Source organism: Anolis carolinensis, chromosome 3 (assembly GCF_035594765.1).
Source record: "Anolis carolinensis isolate JA03-04 chromosome 3, rAnoCar3.1.pri, whole genome shotgun sequence".
NCBI classification, from domain to species: domain Eukaryota; kingdom Metazoa; phylum Chordata; class Lepidosauria; order Squamata; family Dactyloidae; genus Anolis; species Anolis carolinensis.
This window is the reverse complement of record NC_085843.1, coordinates 212,826,678-212,840,826: the sequence shown is the minus strand read 5'-3', so window position 1 is coordinate 212,840,826 and position 14,149 is coordinate 212,826,678. Positions and strand designations below refer to the sequence as shown.

General features: G+C 36.3%; 1 protein-coding gene across 12 annotated transcripts in view; it reads left to right on the top strand.

Moving 5' to 3' along the window:
* Nucleotides 1-14,149, top strand: part of pcdh15 (protocadherin related 15) — a 1,032,943-nt gene that overhangs the window by 787,091 nt on the left and 231,703 nt on the right. For all 12 annotated transcript variants that reach the window (XR_010005016.1, XM_062977492.1, XM_062977488.1 and 9 more), the window contains 3 exons: nt 4,986-5,118; nt 7,225-7,304; nt 10,250-10,343. Coding sequence is in view for 11 of the 12 variants with exons in the window: in XM_062977492.1 (XP_062833562.1) it covers nt 4,986-5,118; nt 7,225-7,304; nt 10,250-10,343 (307 nt within the window). In the remaining variant the exon portion in view is untranslated. The remainder of the gene's footprint in view (nt 1-4,985; nt 5,119-7,224; nt 7,305-10,249; nt 10,344-14,149) is intronic.

Below are 14,149 nucleotides of genomic sequence, written 5' to 3'. Positions count from 1 at the left end.
CCAGTTTACTTCACCATATAATGTCAGTTATGAACCTCATTGTAAGAAGCCAGTGAAATGCACATTGCTTTTTTCCCCAGCTTTTTAGATGCAAAGCTGACTATCACATTAATTAAATTATGGAACATATGAATCAGCCACTTGTTAGTAGAGATCTAATTATTGAGTAAGAGGCAACAGAGCAATTTTCTTACCACTGTAAAAATGTCATTGATTTTTAGTTATTATTATTATTGCTCAGGAAACATTTTTAACACGGCATTTTTCTATTTCATAACTCACATGCCAATTTTTTTTACAGAAAAAGTCCTGAATTGCAGAGATTCTCATCTGCCCAGGGTTTTCTTCATCAGGGTTTAATGACACATGTTTAAACCAATTTCCTAATGTTTTTGAATATTTGTTGCATCCTTATTTGTTAGCACACAACCAAGGAATATGAGCAAATATGTTGAGTGAGTGTGTGTGTGTGTGTGTGTGTATATATATATATATATATGTAGATCCTGGAGCTTTTTAAAACTTAACAGTCTGAATTTAAATGTCTTATGAATAACAATAATAATTAGATATATTAATACCCAGTCTTTTTCTCAATCTGGAATTCAAGGCAGATTAAAACAATTCAAGAAAACATACTTTGAAAATACATCAAACAAAGAAGTTTAAAATACCATTAAGCTATTAATAAAATTAAAACAAGTTAAAAACATAGCTACTAAAAGCAATAAACAAAAACAGACTACAGCATAATTCTGCAAGCCAGTTCCCTTATGTAAACAATTTTCATAACTGCCAAAAATGAAAGTTAAAAAAGCCTTAACAGAAAAATTGCAAGTACAGTACAGTTTCGCTTAGCCAGCATTTGCTTATCCAACATTCTGGATTATCCAACATAGTCTGTCTCCCGCCCAGATCCACAGCTGTTTCTCTAGGCAGCAAGGACTGAACTTTTTACGCATTTAACTTCTGACAATTTTGTTACTGTAAGTTCATTTTATGCAATTATATCTTTATTTGTAGTCAATTTGTTAGTAGCCAATGTTTTTGTAGTCAATGTTTTCAATACATTGCGGTGTTTTGGTGCTAAATTCATAAATATAGTAATTACTACAAAACATTACCATGTATTGAACTGCTGTTTCTGTAAATTTGTTCTAAAACAAATTGTTTTGGTGCTTTGTAAAATCATAATGTATTATTATTATTATTATTATTATTATTATTATTATTAATAATAATAATAATAATAATAATAATAATAACTTTATTTTTATACCCCACCTCTATCTCCCCAAAGGGGACTCAGGGCGGCTTACATGGGGCCAAGCCCGAATAAAAACAATAGCAATATAAAACACAACAGTAGACAAGTATGATGTTTAATAGGCTTTTCCTTAATCCCTCCTTATTATCCAACATTTTCATTCAGCCAACGTTCTGCCGGTCTGTTTATGTTGGATAAGTGAGACTCTACTTATATAAATTACTACATAACATTACTATGTATTGAACTGCTCTTTCTGTCGATTTGTTGGAAAACATGATATTTTGGTGCTTAATTTGTAAAATCAAATGTAATTTGACTAATAGGCTTTTCCTTAATCCCTCCTTATTATCCAACATTTTCACTTATCCAATGTTCTGCTGGCCCGTTTATGTTGGATAAGTGAGACATTACTGTAGGGAGACAATACAACCTCTCTCGGGGCCCTTTTACACATCCACTAAAACCCAGGGATAAATGAAGTTTCGCAAAATAATGGAATCAGGTTAACGGCTGAAAAGCACATATTTAAAAGGTGCACTTAAAACCCAATTCTTGCCAAAATGTGAATATTCTTATAACTGTATATCTCTGCAGTAATGGAAAACATGTGTCTTCCTTCACATACACTGGTGTAGACTGCTTCAGTGCATGTGCATGTTTTAAAAGCCTGAAACAGCAGATCAGGGCTGTCTAAAATGAAATCTCTGCAGCCATTCCTTTGTTCTGATCTTTATGGTATTAATCAGAGCTTGAATTTATAGTTGGGTGAAGAGAGGTATCCCAGTTATGAAGAAAGCAAAAGCTCATACAACTATATGTATGTAAGATCTTCAGCAGTGCTAAAATCTGTCATTGTGCTTAGGTTCTCTAGGATGTAATTTCTCTCACACACTTTGGTTTTGAAGAGAGAATTGATTTTGGTTCATCGCATTGGCATCCCTTTGGTATAGGTTGGGAATCTGGAAGTGCCTTGAGTATCAAGTAATTAGAGGGTGGGGAAAATGCTCCCGCATGTCATACATTATAACCAGTTCATTGGGTGATAGAGCACATGACATGTACAAATTTACAATCATGTGGGGAGAGGCTTCTCTCTGTCCTACCACCCACTTAAGCTCGATGTTGAGAACAAAGGAAAGGGCCTATTTGATGGCTGCTCCCAGATGTTGGGATCCAGATGTTGGGACCAAGACGACCCCTTTCCTGCTTGCCTTTTGCAAGCAAGACAAGGCATATCTTTGCCATCAGGCATTTGGGGGAGGAAGAGAGACAGGTTGTGGGTGAGTTGGGGGGGGGGTGAGCATTAATGTAATTTTAATTGTATTTATTGTATTTCAACTGTATTTAACTTTATATACATATTTAATGGCTTAAATTTTATATTTGCCTTATTTAAAACAATATTAGGTTGTGTTATATAATTATTTACCACCTTGAGATCCTATGGGGAGAAAGGTGGGACAGAAATAAAGATAATGAAGATGATGATGTAGGCTTCATTTTGTCCATTCCACAGCTAGAAAATTTTATTGATTTTTGTTTTCTCTGATATCATTTGAGAGAAGTATTTAGATATTTAATGCATCACTTTGAAATATAGTCATCATCTAGAAAATTATTTTCCATACTAAATTATGTTTTTGAATTAATTGTATAGAAATTTAATGCACACACATTATAAAATAATGAACTAATAAAACTGTCTCCACCTACTGTTTGTTTGAAATCAGTACAGAATACATTTTAGGGGGAAACTTGAAAAAAGAACCCTTTGACACTGACTTTTAGAAGTGACCAGCTTCCTGAAACTAGGCGAATCTGTGGATGCTGATGTTATGCTCTAGTCTTTAGACTACATTCCTCTCTTCCAAGGATGCTTCCCAGAAATGGCAGACAACAACAACTGAAATATCTCACTCTTTAAAGGGTGCACTAAGATAAGCTATGAATCTCTTTTTTTTTTCTTTCAATGCCTACTTCTTGACTCACATATCCCAGTGGAAGACTTAAAGCTATTCCTGTTGTTTTATTTATTGAAGTGCAGACCTCACTAAGATCCATGCCTTCGTAAGTGTATAGTAGAGATATCTTTCAGCTTCTTCTCAGTTTATCTCCTGAGAACCATGTTTGGTAGATGAATAGCTCTCAGAGTCAAAGTGACATGAATCTGATTCAGTCCTAAATATTCTTGCATCCTTGTAAATAGAATGTCGTTGTGACATCCTTGTAGTTCTTTCATCAGTCCTTAAACCCTTTGCTTACTATGATCTATTGCAGGAATTAAATGTAGGGATTCCAGTAGTTCCAGTTTTATTGCTATGGCTACCTACATCCTCACCAAAATGCACTATAAATCAGAAGCAGCAGTCCTCTGTTTAGTGACCAGAAGATAAACTGAGCACATAAAATGAGTTTTTGCTTTGATTTAGAGACATTTTACTGAATCATCAGTTGCAATGTTGCTTTCTCTAACAAATCTCTAACATGATAGTCCAAATAACTGGTTACTTGACTTGAAAAAAGACAGATTTTAACACAAAGCAAGGAGATAGTCTTTATTTGATTTCCCCACCTCACCTCCATATTCTGCGCATTCTATATGCACATGTATAGAAAGATACATCCCACTGAGTTTGCTCCATGGTAAATTTGAGACACTTCTGGCTTCATTACCAGATAACTGTAACATGGTGTAAAACTTTTTTGAGGTTTAAAATTCAAATATATATTTTTCTTTGCTTGGTAAAAGTCTATAATCCTTGACATTTCAAAATCTCTATCAATTGACAGTTTGTATTTCTAATTTGGGAACCTCTCACCCAAGGTTTAATGAGCAAATATAAGCCTTGTATGTTGCGCTCCATGCAGTCATGCTGGCTACATGACCTTGGAGGTATCTATGGACAATGCTGGCTCTTCATCTTAGAAATTGAGATGAGCACCATCCCCCAGAGTCAGACACGACTAGGCTTAATGTCTGGGAAAAACCTTTACTTTTACCTTATGTTGTCCTATAGTTATTGGAGGAAGAGGGCCCTATGCTGCACATAAAGTTTTCAAATTGGAAGGCTTTCTGTTGATTCCACATTGCATGCTATGGAGTTCATACTCAACATAGCATCAGTATCGAAAGATTAGTTTCAAACCCTGAACAGCTTAAATCAAGTATGCCTTATATTTGGCTTTGGGGGGAAACTAAAGACTTGAAAATATTTATGGACTAAAATTCTCTTATCAAGTTATCATCCCTCCTTTGATTACTGCAAAGTTATATATTTCATTACTACAGTATTGTTTTTGTGTTTTGTCTTTTGGAAGACAAAGAAATAGGTTTTTGATCTTCAAGGCAGAAGTTAAAGATATAAGGATAAGAATTTGGAAAATGGGGAGGTTTCTGAAATTGTATCACAATGTCAAAAATTATCTTAAAATTGAATAATTTTAAATAACTAAGATTTGGGATTATTGTAGTTTGTATAGCTTGTATCCTGGTAGAAAATAGGAAAAACTTGTATAATACCTAATAGTAACTTTGATGTCAATTCACATCAACTTGCTTTCAATGAATGGAAAAGTCCTTACCTGAGCAGCAGAGCCATGGCATAAAGGAGCTGTTGGACTGAAACCACTGATTTTCAAGTGCAGTTAAGAGGAAGGAAAGTGCTCTTTGGGGAAATGATTTTAACTGTATTTCATTTGTTTCATGTCATTGCAGGAGCTCCATCACTACTGTTTACATTGAGGTCCTTCCTCCAAACAATCAAAGCCCACCCCGCTTCCCTCAGCAGATGTACAGCCTTGAACTCAGTGAGGCCATGAGAATTGGTGCCATTTTGCTAAATTTGCAGGTACAGAATGCTTCAATGTAAGCATTTACACAGCTCTTTCTGCTTATGAATGTGATGGTTCTGATCTTATGCTACTGTTTTGTCCAGCTCTAGAACTCAAGCTGTCAGGTGAAAAATAGACAGGACTATTGTGCCTTTATAAATTGTAGCTGCTGAAATCCCCTTTTCTATGTGATAGGACCTCATCATATTAGACAAATAATGTGGGTTGTTTCGGGTTGATCTGGCCTTGCCATTATAGCCCATGTTTAAATAAAAAAGAGAATTAATTCTCCATCATCACATTTGTTCTTCTTACCCAGATTTGCCCGCTTCATTTGCCATCACATGCATTTTTCTTTAAAAGACCCACCTACTGTGTCAAAACAGAAATATCAAACCTTAATCAGGCAGAAAACTAAATGACATTATGTTGTTTGAGCTGCCTGACTACCGAAGTGGGGGTCTACAGTTACTTCAGAACTTGCATTGATCAATCAAGATGAGAGGGGGGTTCCAGATATTGTAATGCAAAACATTTCTTTAAGAAATGGAAGAACTTCCTCACTGTGAGAGCTGTTTGGCAGTGGAACTCTCTGCTGTGGAGTGTGGTGGAGGCTCCTTCTTTAGAGGCTTTTAAGCAGAGGCTGGATGGCCATCTGTCGGGGGTGCTTTGAATGTGATTTTTCTGCTTCTTAGCAGGGGGTTGGACTGGATGACCCATGAGGTCTCTTCCAACTGTATGATTCTAAGAAGGGAGGGGAGAACATACCTTTGACTGCAAGGACTGACAGTAATGATAGACCTGAAGGAGTAATGGTAATGAAAGACGATTAGCAGTTAACAGTTGTAACTGCCCACTTTTTGCCCACCAACTGATGTCATAGATGTCCAGTTGTCATCACATGGGAAAATCCATGATTTCCCCAAATCTAGGTGTATACAGACAGCTGGAGCTGGTAAATTGCCTGTTCCAAATAACATGCGTTTTCTGAATGAAAGTGCCAGGGACTCTCTGGCAACCACCGGAAGATGGCTTGCATCATGGGATGGCAACTGAGGGACTTCAATTTAACAGTGTCTAGAAATGGGAAAATTATTAAATGTGATGAGTCTTGTCCTGTATTTCAATTAGCAACCCTAGCTGGAGCACTAAATCTGATTCATCCTTGCCTAAGAAATCCTGAGAAATTCATGGGATACCATAAATTGATGGCCAACTTGAAGGCATATACACACATACAGAATGTTTAGGAAAATGGCACTTGCAATGAATCCTACATCTGTAGCTAAAGTAGGAGCATTTACATTAAGCTTCCAAACATTAGAAGCTCATTCCAACCAAAATGAAGCACTCCCCTCATTTTCAGTGGGGAGAATTAGATTTCAGTACCATCTGTGCATATCTGGATGTATGCCTAAATGAGAAATTGCATGGAGTTAATAGTCTTGTGCATCCTATACTTACATGAAGAGAACTTCAACTTGCTTTACTTTGGCTAAGTATTTTTTAAAAACCAAGTATTTTCTCTCACACACATACTCACATGGCACCTTTACAAGCTCCATGATCTTGTTTAATTAATGGCATTATCTAATCACTTCTTAATTCTTTTCAGGTTATAGTCCTGTTGGTTTTTATATTGCATATTTTAAGAAACATCCAAATGAATGCAAGATTTAAACACAACTACTATGTTTATTTTGTAAAGATTGCAGTAATAAATAATCCCTACTGAGTTACTTTGAAAATAAGCTCAAGAATTTAGTGCCTGCCGAAAGTCACTTTATTATCTCTCATTCTGTCAGTCACTGTTGATTAAAGCTTAAGTATGCAAATGTTCCAATTTCCTGAAATTCCAGTAGGTAATTATCATGCTTATGAAAGCATACCATCCATGAAAACCAAATGCAGGCACTCTCTAGAGGGGATAAAGCACATGCAATCAGTTGTTATAAAGTTAAAGTTGTCAAATATTTAAGTGTTATGAATGAAACAATTAGCATTTAAAATGTGTTGTCCATTCCTACTCATTTTTTTAAAAAAAAAAACAAATGTGGTTTCAAGAAGGCAACCATTTATAGCAGTCTGTAATGTGCTATTTATTTTGTGTTATTCTTATGAAGGCCACAGATCGAGAGAGTGACCCTATAACATACATCATACAGAATGGAGATCCTCAACAAGTTTTTAACCTATCTCGGACGTAAGTGAAATTCCCATTCTTATAGACAGTGAAATTTTGTAATAAAATTTCTTCTCTGGAGTAAATCTCATTCATTTAGTTGGATTCCTTCCCAGGTTGGTGGGTATATGATTACAGCCAGAAATTTTAACTTCTCGGTCCAATTGAATATGCAGATTGTGTGCAAATAATGAAGCTTCTAATCAGAGGTGTTCAGCTGTTTGAAGTTGAGCTCTCACACGCTAATAGGAGCTTTGTGAGTGGTACTGAACTTTGAAATTGTACATGCGAGACCATTTATTTATTTTATATGTTTGACTAGGTAAAACCCACTGAGATGGAAACTTCCATTATAAGAGTGACCTGGGATTAATTAGAAGCCTTTAGACTTGCCAGGTTTCTGCTAATGACAGTGACTTTTTAAAAACTTAGTTACAATTTCCTGTCTTGAAAATGGAATGTACTTTAAAGAAATGAGAGACCTTTTTAGGCCATTGTTTGAATTCATCACCAGACATTCCAAGCACTGCTAACAGAGAAGGCTTTTAGCTTTCCTCCTAAATTGATGCCACCTTAATTAGTATAAAGAAAAGCCATGTTACACTGAAAACATACCAGAAGCAGTGAAAACCTAGGAAGCTGTCATTTGAAAAGCCATTATTTCTCTGAATATTAATTATGGTAAAGAGGAAATGAAGAATACACTGACTGGCTTTTTTTAAAAAGGAAAACAGTAACTTGAGGGCTTTAATTATGTTTTCAATGTTCAGAAATTTATTCTAAGCCTAAAAGGTACATTTATTTGCCATGGTGAATATTGATATAAATCAAATAGATGTTTAAAAAAACATCCCACACTGCCCTGAGTCCATGTAAACTGCCCCCTGCCCCCAAAATAGCCCTATTAAAATACAAACAAAGTAGTATAATGTAATCCCTCTGTGATGCAAGGGGGAAAAGAAAAAAGCTGAACATATACAGATGCACATGGAAATGTGTACTAGCCTGTTACTCAATATTTAGTGGGATAGTAAAAGAGAATATTTTATTTCTTGTGCGCAGTGAGCTCCTTCCTTAAATAGTTATCCATTAAATCAGATACTTCCCATGTGCCTGGTTCTGTTCAAGAGCAATACTTGCTACATTACTTATACAACCAAATTAAGAAAATGCAAAGAGAGGTGCACAGTTACTAACAGCTGTGCAATAAAGATGCCCCTGCCTTGACTTCAGGTATTCTGTGTCAGCAGACATTAATGAAAAAGACTTGCTGACAAACCAGAGGAATAAAGAGACCAGAAGCAATGAACTAAGGGCAACTTTATTAATTTTTATCAATGTAAGTGTTTCTTGGTGGTGGTTAGTCAAATTTGAAGGAATAAATTTGATATGGGAGCAACTGAAACAATCAGTCTCCCCTGAAACACCAAAGACCAATCCCTGATAAAGTTGTTTGCTCAAAGGTCCAGCTAAAATATTGGAGGGCTGGCAAGAGTGTGTAAGTCCCCAAGCTGCTTTGTTCCTTGGTGAGTGCAAAGACCCCCAAACCAGCACCAAGGTCAGGAGATTCTTCCCAATTCCTAGATCCCCTGATAACCAGGAAAAGCTCAAAATTGCCATTCAACATGAAATATGCTAATAGGTGTATTGCCGGATCATAGCTCCCAAACACCTGCTTGGGAAACCTATTTAAACTGACACCATTTTAAACCAATTATTCATATCTCTGTGACAGTGTAGGCAGGGCAGGGGGCGTATAAAAGTGCTGATAGCTTTCAGGAGTAGCAATTATAGAGAAACCCCATGGAACCCACCCAAGAGGCTCCAAAATTAGCTACAGTTGAATCCTAAGCTAGCTTTAAAGTATTGTAGCCTTTTTGGCTGTTTTTACTTGTTAATTGCTTAAACATGTTTTTGTCCTATTCAAACAACTTTATGGTTGCAGCTTTCAATTCTTTAAATTATTTTATTTCTACTCTGCCCGAAGATTTTATGATAAAGCACATGTGTTGTGCAAATCACTTGTGCCTAGAGTGGCATCAACCAGGTTGCCAGGGTAATGAAAGAGGAGTGATAAGAAGAATCTCCCTCTCCCTTCTCCAGTCATCTCATTGCTCTAGCCAGCATTACTCCAGGTGATGAGCAACTGGAACGACCCATGTTGTGTTTGTTGTCTGCTGCATAGGGGAGAACAGAGGGGCACGGGGGGACAGTGAGTGCAATCCATGTCCTTGGGTGACCCAGGCCTGGGAATATGGGTTGGCCAAATAACGAGTTGCAGCCTGTTCTATCTTAGAACCAGCCTAACTGTTTCATGAGCTGAGAATCACAATTTGCTCCGGAATCTGTGGGAGAATTAGGAGCAACCCACAGCTTTGGTTTAACATGGTTCAAGGCCATGTCTTGAGGTCTTGGCTGGTGATAACCCAGATCAGTTCTGTGCATTGTTCAACCATCATAAAGTTGATTCTCTTGCCCTTTGCACTAATTGGTCAGTCTAGATAAATTCCTGCACTCACTAGTGGAATTTAGTCCAAAATCTGCCATTTTACTATAATTTGATTTCATAGTATACAGTAACTACTGAAACTATTCCACTCAGATGGAGTTATTTGAGCTTTGATTTTTTTTTTTAGCACATTACCTTTTCTCTTGTGGCTTAAGACAGTCATCTGCCAGTTCAAGTGAAAGGCAGGCTTTTATTCATGCCAAAACCACATCTCATATATTATCCTGTAATATAAAATCTGAAAATCATCCCCGTGATTCTAAAATATATATGCAGCCATAAAACCTTAGTAGCTGACCTTCATTTCTTTTTTTATAATCTTCTTCACTCTAAAGAAAAAGAATAAATTATAAAAACCAAATGTAAAGAAAATACAACTAATGTAGTGGTATATAACTTTTCACATTTTGTAACAGTCATGTTTTGGTGTAACCTGCATTTTTTGTTTTATCGCTAGATCTGGGCTACTAGCCTTAGGAAAGCCTTTAGACAGAGAAAGCACTGATCGCTACATTTTGATTGTTACAGCCTCAGATGGCCGACCAGATGGGGTAAGTTTCTCATGAAAATGTAAATGTGTTTCTGCGATGAAAACAATTGGAAGCCAACAGTTGCAAAGCCTATAACAGCTTCAGCGGAAAGCTTTAACTGACTTGTCTATAGCCTACAGTAATTCCCTATTACTCCCCAGAAAACTGGACAAGTGTTGCATTTAAGAGTTGTTGAAAGTATATAATGCAAGTGGGGTGATTTATACAATATCTACTGCCCCCTCATTGCTTTATTATGGCAGTATATACACTAAGATCTAACCCATGGGATATATCTATTACCTGTTCCTACTCATTGAGATCAACTCACTGTCCCTCATCTCACATAGTATTTTTGTTTGAAAGTTTTGAACATGTCCCCCCTGTGGTATATCCTGAGCCACTTGTACTGGCTATAAAAACCTTTGATCAGAAACTCTGCTGAAAATCTACAGATGTGAAGTTAGTTTAGGGGTTTTTTCCCCCTCTCTGCCACTGGGGAAATCATTTTGATATGTTTTGTGACAAATCATAAGGAAACTCCATCAAATGTTTTCTTCCACTTTATAGGAAGTGAAGAACATGTTTACACGTTAGCTTGACTCCTGGAATAGCAAGAAGTTTTGCTTTTTACCTGCATATTTGTTACCTAATGCACTCAAAGTACTAGTGACAAAGAGGAGATCTTTCTTATTCCATTAGGACAATATTTCCTTTATTGCCTAGCATTATATTACAATTCCCTTAATGCTTGTCAGCTTATCCTCTGGTTCTTATATTATGTTGTTTGTTTGAAATAATTAAGATATCTTTAGTGTAGAGTTACTACAGTAAAAAAGGACATAATTCTGTTGCATCAGGTTGTTTCTTGTAATGTCATATTTCAGCAATGTTAAAATTATATTTGTGAATTATAAGTTCTAAATCATTTTTGTCAGTACATTCAAAAACCAAAAGCATTCCCTTAATAGTATAATATATATGCCTTATTCTGATGAAGAGTGCATAAAGAGGAATTCTTAGAGAGGAAGTAAAGGTTATACATGGCCCAGGATTGCCATTGGAAATGGAAACCCATGTTATGTAGGATCATATGGGATACTTGCAATCTTTTTCAGCTTGGAAGGGAAAGGGTGTCTCATTCTGTTTCAATATTTTATTGTGAATATACCCAACCACTGTGACCTTTTAGACACTTGCCTAATTTCTTTCTCTGCAAAAAACACTTTGTACAAAAAAAGAGAAAAACATCCCAAACCCAACAGTGTTTTAGAAATTACCCTACAGGTTGAGCATCCCTTATCCAGAATTCCAAAATCTGAAATCTGCAAAATCTAAAGTTGTTCACATTGGTAGCTGATGTTGTGGCACTTTTATTTTTATTGGTTCAATGTACACAAAAATAGTAAAAATATTGTTTATAAAATTATATGTCTATAAGGTGTATATGAAATATAAATGATTTTGTGTTTAACTTGGGTCCCATCTGCAAATTATCTCATTGTGTGCATATATGCCAATAACGTTATTTCGAAATATATACTAAAAACCAAAATCCAAAACACAAGTCCCAAACATTTCTGATAAAAGATACTCAACCTTTATTAAATATGTAGAAATATTGGAGAATATAAACTTTTTAAACCAAAAATCCATAAATATGAAACATCATCAAACTGTAATGTCACCAAAAAGGAGAAAAATATTCAATTTTGCACACAAGAATGAAATAAGTAAGGATTTAAATTCCAAATATTCTTCCAAATATTCAGCATCTAGATATACTGCCAGTAAGCAGCTGGTAGGTATAGCATGTTGAGCACAGCAAGATTCACAGTGTGCTGATGTCAAAGCACATCCATAGATTTCACAAGGATTCACAAGGGCTGCTGTTTTATTGACAATCCTGTATCTGTGTGATACATTATTGCTGATGCCCCAATAAGTGCAGCTAGCATTTAAATCACACACACACACACACACACACACACATGTTGAATAAAATTTTATCACCAAATATAATGTTTATATTTTTCATTATTCTGCCTTTTATTTCTGTCCAAATAGCAAGAAATCCTTCTGGTTCATACATACACTTGAACATATCACTGCTTCTTGCTTGATTGTTGAAAGCTGAATGGTTTTTTTCCACTGGAAAATATGTTTATATGGGTTTAAAAAAATATTTCCATACATATGCTCCAAGCGCTTACATGTATTTCTGTTCAGAATAATTCCCTAAAGCAATTTTCTGAATTATTTCCTGAAACAGAAGGGGAAATTACATAAAGTTCTCACTTTTGTGTTATGCATCCCTACTGAATTTCCTATTTGTCAAGAAACCAAAGTGTTAATTCTTGTTTTGATTCTTATGCTCAATCCAATCCTTGTCATCAATATTTTATGCACTCCTGTTGCAAAATACATTTTGCCTTTGTGAAATAATATTTACTGAGGATGGGCGAGATAGTTTTTCAGTACCAAGGAATTGTTGGTTTTATTGGAAAAGAACTGAGCTGTAGGGCCCTTCCAGACAGGGCCAAATCACGAAAGGTACCAGGATTTAAAATCCCAATTTCTTTTGAGATTTAAGTCATGCAGAGAGCCCAAATCTGTGGGGGGTTTTCTGGGGAAAGGGCTACATACTCTTCTGGGTTGATCGGAGGTCAACCCAGGAGGGTATTTAGACAGTCTCCACCACCACCACCACCACCCCCGGCCCATTTCCTTCTAAACTTACCAGAGGGGCCTGGCTGCATCCTCAGGCCCCTTGGAATACGTTTCTGACTTGTCAAAAAGTTCATCTCCAAAGGTCCTGGTGAGTCATTTTGATGTGTCAGATGCTTGCTTACTCCGAGAGGCCTGAGGATTCAGACAGCCTCCTCTGGTAAGTTTAGAGTGGAAATGGGGGGCTGGGAGGGTGAGGATGCCATACTGCTCCCTCGGGCTCTTAGAGCCCGAAGAATCAGAATTGCTCTCGGAGTCGCAGAAGGTAGTCCCAAAAGTCAATCTTCACAGGCTCAGCACCTCAAAAGATCTGGACCTTTCAGTAAGGTATGGATCTTTTGAGGTATTTTTTTTATCCAGAGTAAATTAGAAAATCCCAGTTTACTCTGGATTAATCCATTTTAACTTGAGACATCATTTTGGGCCCATCTGGAAGGGCTCCTAGTCTAGATAGAGACTTTGCTGATCACTTTTGATAAGTATGTATTTATACATATTCTTTGGTTAAAGAAATACAAAGGAAAACCCATAATATTTGTGACTTCAGTCTGTCTGATAGATGACTTCTCTAATAAATATATTATTACTCAAGAAAACAAACTGCTTGAAGTGTAGCCTTAATATGTTAACTTTAGGTATGGGGATTTTCACTCTTCCTAGCATTTAAAACATTATATTTGATGATACAATTTTATTCAACATGTGTGTGTGTGTGTGTGTGTGTGTGTGTGATTTAAATGCTAACTGCACTTATTGGGGCATCAGCAAGAATGTAATGAGCTGCAGAATGGGAATTCCTGCTTCACTTGCTTAGTTAACTGTCACTGTGGTTATACCTTTTCAGCAGAAAGGGCACATTTGCATCTTTATTTCTAATTACCACACTCTATTTTCAGCCTATGCCTTCAATGTGTAAAGTAAAACGAATGAATACAGTTTTTCATTAGTGAGGTCTAGACTCAAGCATACATTCCACTGTTTAGAACCTTTCCTTTCAATAGTTCATCATTGTTTTGGTCTCTAACAAACAGGTCCCTCTGTTTAGGAGTTCTGTTTGCTCTTTTGAGTACATGGATGAGCATGAGCAAGAAGTAACTCAA